Genomic DNA, 5980 nt, shown 5'->3' on the forward strand with positions numbered 1-5980 from the left:
ATGTAGGCTGTGCATTTTTATATTTCATATGTCTACGTATAAGCTTACTACTAAATGACACATCAAACTAGGGGTTGCATGACTGTTGATTTTTACTTGTCAACCATTAATTTAAATTATTCCTTCATTCTGCTGTGCTTCATTCACTCAGGTGATCTTACAAAACTTTGTTTGCGTAGGTATATGTAGATAGAAATCATAACTGAGGTGTACATAATTGAGAAATCATTGAAGACTGGAAACCAGTGTAGCTAGACTTTACTACCAGAATCCTTTGGCAGTGGTTATTTATGGGGTTTGTTAAAGAGTAAACCCCCTGCTCCTCCTCCTTGGAATCCTAATGAGTTATGACACAATGCTAATGCTGTCAGTCTTTGATCGGCATGAGAGCAAGAGATACTTCCTAAACTTGGTCACTTGGTGCATTTAACAACATCTGACAAATCTGGGGAAAATGTTAACTGTGGAAGCTAAGTCTGGACAACACAATGAGAGGTCATTATCAAGACAAATGGAATCTCCGGGCGCGCCAACATACCTGTCCCACTCTATTGAAGATATACTGAAAAGACCTTCCTGTTTGGCTGAGAGGGAAATGCAGAAGACTGAAGAGAACAGGTCAGAACATACTTGGACACCCAATAGAAAGGACGACCTCAAATCTAGCCAATATGCAGGTAATCTTCTATTGAAAATGTACACTATATTTCTTTTTACCTTTCCCAACTTATAACTTTGTTAATTTTTATCTTCTTTCTTCAGTTCCTCAGTTCTTGCCAGATGGTAAAATCCAGTAAACTATTTGGTTCTCTATTTATTTCTATATATTATATATTTCATCCTATACCATACAACAAGTTCTCATTAATATTGTCTACAGTTTGGGCATTCCAACAACAGAGGCATTTCGACCACAATAACAATATAACTAACTATAACACAATAACTGCAACTACTAAAATTTGCATTATACTGCAGTATACTTGATTTATCCCATGCTCACTGGTACTTAGCTCTGGGAATTAATTGTTAGAGTCTTAAATGACAGATTTAATACTCATAAGATGGAAACGGAGTCAAAATCTAGACTATATATTAGCTGACAGATTTTTAATGCTGTTTATAACTGCATTTTTCTTGCACAGTGTGTCAGCAAGGTCACAGAAGGGTGCGGGCCACATTCACAATGGCTCAGCTTGAGGAACTAGAAAGAGTTTTTCAAGACACTCACTACCCAGACGTTCATACCAGAGACTGGCTGGCCACACGCACCCAGCTGTCCGAGGGGAGAGTTCAAGTAAGTCCAGGCTGCAGTAAGGCATAAATTCATCTGTCACACTAGACCTGAGAATTTAGCCATGTTGGATAGGTGCAGATTAGAACTGGACCAAGAATTCTAATTGTGTAGTAGCCTACTTACTTAGTTTGCTTACTTAGAAGCTTACTGTGGTGTGACAAAGAAAAATGAGAGCTAGGAAAATTTACAATTGTCTGTGTGCTAGTGCTAGTGAATGACTACATTACATAGTTTTATGGGTTATCACATTTTATTTGTATTTGACATTGAATTTAACTATACAAGTGTATGGTGTAATTATGTACTTGATGTGCAGATCTGGTTCCAGAACAGAAGAGCCAAGTGGAGACGGAATGAAGTGCAGGAAAGAAACCGCGTCCAACTGGACTACACCACGAGAAAATGCACATACCCTCTCAAGCCTTCCTGTTTCTTCACACCAGTAAGCACTCTCCTTCACCTGTTTCTATCTATGCTGCTGGCACTGTGTAGTCATAAATATTGTATTTTTATCTCCCAAAGCCAATTATTATTTAGTAAAGCCTCCCCTGGAGAGAATAACAAGCACTGAGAATTTTCCTGTAATGTCTAACAAGATTGTAGACATTTGTAGAGGGACTTTGCACTTCTCCATGCAGAACACTTTAAGCTCCTTTATATTAGGTTTGCACATGTGGATTGTCCTCTTCAACAGGACTTAAACAGGCTCCAAACCCAGAGGCTGAAATGGTCATCGCAAAATATGGAGCAACCAGGTTTTTGGCTTTAAAAATATCCTTGTAGTTAGAAAAATTCATGAATTTACCAAGAGCTGTTAGAGAATAGGTAGTTTCACTGTGTATAATGTTTTGAAGGTGCCAACATTTTGTGCCTTAGAGGGCGTAAAGAGAATTCTGTACTAATCCAATCTACTTTTATCATCACTTTTGCTGTATATTAACTTTTGTGTGATTTGTCTGCTTTTTTATGTCCACTCTTTGACTCCACACCATTCACCAGAAGCATCACCTTCCTGCATCATTCTATCCTCCCGTTCCTCTGTCTGAGATCCGTACCCAAGAGCTGCACCCCTTTGTTGGGTCTCATCAGTTCCATGGGCTGCCATACCAGCCATGGTTCTCAAACTATAGACCTCATCATGCCAACACACACAGCAAGAGGATGCATCTTGCATCTCATTTACTGCTTTATTAAAATGTGTGCAAAGACTGTATGGAGAATTGACATGGGAATGTTATTATGTGCACAGCATTGCTTTTGACAATCGGTGTGTGTGTGTGTGCGTGTGTGCGTGTGCGCGCGTGTGTGCGTGTGCGCGCGTGTGTGTGTGTGTGCGTGTGTGCGTGTGGGTGTGGGTGTCTTTTGAGCTGTAAATCACTTGATTAATCAGATTAAAGTTTTTACACAGGCAATCTATATGGCATTGCAGTTGACAATTCTGTATCTCTAAGGATTATAAGAAGCCAACTATTTATAATGTAGTAAATTAACCCAGTTAACACCAGTTAACATATTTTCAGGCAAAAAAATGCACAGTTCAGTGAATATTCTTTGTGTGTGTGTGTGTGTGTGTGTGTGTGTTGTATAGAATACTGTAAAAAAGACAACAATTTCAATTATGATAATGCTTAATATGTCCTATTTTTGACATATATCCAACCATAGCAGATAAGATGTCTTCTTCTTCTTCTTCTTTTTCTTCTTATTCAGTATTCTTCAGTAGTAGTGGCGTTTCACATGAATTTTGTTGCTGACTTTTCCAATTATCCCTGAATTGGTTTATTGCCACTCTAATAAAATGGCTTATCTTAATATGCATTGGTTCATGTCATGATAGGGTGATAGATTAGGTCACATGCCACATTCAGTCTACAACTAAACCATAACTTATTTCAGAACAGACAGAGCAAGATGACAAAGAATTAATACCACAATGGTATTTTAATGGTATTTTCCTATTTCAAAATAGGAAAAAAAAAATCACTACAGTGAACAACAATAAAAACTTAATGGACACCAGGAACGAAACACATTTTTTCTGCATGACAAGGCTAGGTTGTTCCAACTGAATGAGAATCAGGTTAAGTAGGTATATTGGTCAGCTTCTTGCTAAAAAAAAAAAAAACCCTTCTTGGATAGGTTTTTTTTTTTTTGTGGTAGTGAGATGAAGCTATGAAAAAAATGTACTGTGGGTATTTACCAAATAGATTCACTACATGAAGCCTTACAAGCTACTTGAATGTTTTAGTTTGACTGTTGCCTCTCCCTGATTCTAAGATTATTCATCCACTGCAGCTATATAAACTGACTGTATTATTGTTTGTCAGTAACTAGTAGATTTTCTTATATGGCTGTGTACTATTTCTAAAACCTCTCTGCCTAAACACCAAAACAATATAATAAAGATCTCTTTCACCTTCACTAAAATGTGCCAGGTATTTTTCTGTACTCGTTTTCTACAACCAGCACTCTCTCTCCATACTGGCAAGACTCACACATAAGTTAGGGTAAAAATACACAACAGATCTCAATAAAACAATATAAACACAACATTCAAGTGTAGAAAACCATATATACAACACATTAACAATAATACACAAAGAACGACCACAAAACAGCCAGTGACAGAAGCCTGATCTTTTGCTCTTGACGCTAACTGGGGGTCTTCCACATGTGTGCAGAGCCTAGTCTATTTGCCAGAAAATCTTCTTCTTTTTAAAAAATATTTTTAACAATGTTTAAAAAATAGTAATTGTAGACATCTTTGGCAGACACTCAAGGCATTTTCTATAGTTCCTAACTCTCTCAGGTTACCAAAAATGGAGCTGACTCCTTTTTGGAGATGGAATGCTGGCATGATGTTGCACATCCTGAAGGAAAGATAAAGTACTTGAGAGAAAATACATGAAAAGAGAGTTAGAGTCTATGCTGAGGCAGAAGCTAAAGTCTATATGTGACTTAGCTTATGTTTCTCACAATCTTGCAAGGTTTAACACAGTAAACAAAAGCTCATGTCCTTGGGTTACAGCCAAACTTTCTCCCCAGGCCAATACTTGACGGCCTTCCTGGGATGGTGTTTGGCTTGTGGTTATGTCTCTGAAAATATTTTTTCCTGATGGATGTGGGCAGACAAACCAAAATTATTTATTGGATCAGAACCACTCGTCCACTGCTTTTCTACAGGACTGTTTTTCTACAGAGAACCAATGAGAAGAGAGGAGGCTGGATCCTAAAGATATGTAAATGAGAACATAGCTTAGAATGCTATTAACTTTGGAGATAACAGTATATCTCCTTATTTAGGATTTGTCATAATCTATACATCGTAATAATGGTGATAACTAATCCCCAGACTGGCAATTTGAAATTTGAAATTGCAGAACAAATTATAGTAAACAGCCTCTGTTATCTGGAAAGCAGTTAGAAGAAACTAAGAGTTGGGGGAAATGTACAAAACAGGATATACAATAACAGTCAATAGTATGATACTTTTAATTCAGGACTTTATGAGAGCTCTGTAATGAAGACCATGGAACAACATAGCCAAGACATAGGGAGTGAAGAAATTAGCTTCACAGATTCTATGAGTAGTTAGTAGAATATTTCAGTTCTGGCACATATGGCTTTCTCTACTTTAGAGTATCTGTAGGAGAGAGGGCTGTAGCAGAATTTCTTTAAGTGAATATAAAGGTAGATTAGAAATAAATTCAGATTCGTATCTGTATTGTGCAGTTTACTATGTGATTGAGTATGTTGTCAATACCTGAGGTTAACTTTGATGATACCAAAACCTTTACTTATACCATTATCAAATCCACCTTGTGCACACTGACAGTGTAAGACAGTGTGTCAAACTGGAACAAGCCAAAGAGTGTTTGTGTTTTTACAACTGTGGTCTTACCTTGACATTACTATCCTTCCAAGTGTTCAACTTTTCACCTCAGCCTTATCAACATTTATAACTAACTGACACTGGAGTGAACTCTGTATTACCTCATGTTTATCAGTGTTTGTCGCAGTGAATTTCACAGAACAAGACTGAGTGTGGTTCAGAGCTTTGTTTGATGATTTGATAATGTACTTGCTTGGACAACTTCTAGCCTATTTCTTAAAAAAAAAAAAAAACACTAACTTACAAGAAGATCATTATTATTTATGAGAACACATTGCTTGTTATGTTATTATGTAAAATGTGACATACTGCAGGAAAGTCAGTGACTAATACTGAAGAATTTATGTCATTTAACAATATTATCAGAGTTCCTAACACATGGCAGTGTTGTCCGTTGCATAGTTATACAGCTCAGAGAGACTTTAACATATTTTTGCACCTCAAGTGGGAATTTTCTTGCAATACTGAACAGCCCCGTAGAGTTAATAGTTCATATTAATTACCTTTCATATTAATTATTCCAGGGTGATTCCATGACATAGGTTAACATGTATGAGTGGCTGAATGCAGGTTTTCTTAGATTTAATGTTGAAAAATTATTTAAAAATTATTTTAAAAAAAATATGAAAAAATACCTTTAATTTTCACAAGAGTCACAAGTGCTAAATGGCAGTGTAGTTATGAAATAACTCACACAAAGAATTGTTAATTAGCCTATGGCATAGGCTATTCTTTCATTTCTTTTTAATAGAATATACTTTTAATCAGCCAATCAAAATGGATCTACAAGT

At 36.6% G+C, this 5980-nt stretch overlaps 1 protein-coding gene across 6 annotated transcripts; it reads left to right on the forward strand.

Annotated features, from left to right (window-relative positions):
* Nucleotides 1-355: 355 nt before the first annotated feature.
* On the forward strand, nt 356-3732 carry LOC113531843 (intestine-specific homeobox). 6 transcript variants are annotated; one of them, XM_026922773.3, is made up of 5 exons: nt 356-677; nt 1146-1297; nt 1614-1739; nt 1992-2052; nt 2300-3731. In XM_026922773.3, exons 1-5 carry the CDS (start codon nt 455-457, stop codon nt 2341-2343), a joined length of 606 nt encoding a protein of 201 aa, XP_026778574.3. In that variant the 5' UTR covers nt 356-454; the 3' UTR covers nt 2344-3731. The 6 variants fall into 6 exon arrangements, 4 of the variants coding, with proteins under 4 accessions (XP_026778574.3, XP_026778573.3, XP_026778571.3 ...); XM_026922772.3 differs by having other exon boundaries at nt 2297-3730; XR_003403296.3 differs by having other exon boundaries at nt 1614-2052; nt 2300-3732.
* The last annotated feature ends 2248 nt before the right edge of the window (nt 3733-5980 follow it).

Source organism: Pangasianodon hypophthalmus, chromosome 18 (assembly GCF_027358585.1).
Source record: "Pangasianodon hypophthalmus isolate fPanHyp1 chromosome 18, fPanHyp1.pri, whole genome shotgun sequence".
Classification (NCBI taxonomy): Eukaryota; Metazoa; Chordata; class Actinopteri; order Siluriformes; family Pangasiidae; genus Pangasianodon; species Pangasianodon hypophthalmus.

Excerpts from the sequence above, each read along its gene's own strand:
- LOC113531843 (XM_026922770.3), top strand. The coding sequence starts at position 455 with ATGTTAACTGTGGAAGCTAAGTCTGGACAACACAATGAGAGGTCATTA. Across the intron at positions 678-1,145 it reads CAAATCTAGCCAATATGCAG|TGTGTCAGCAAGGTCACAGA; the intron begins GTAATCTTCTAT and ends TTTCTTGCACAG. Across the intron at positions 1,740-2,296 it reads CTTCCTGTTTCTTCACACCA|AAGCATCACCTTCCTGCATC; the intron begins GTAAGCACTCTC and ends ACCATTCACCAG.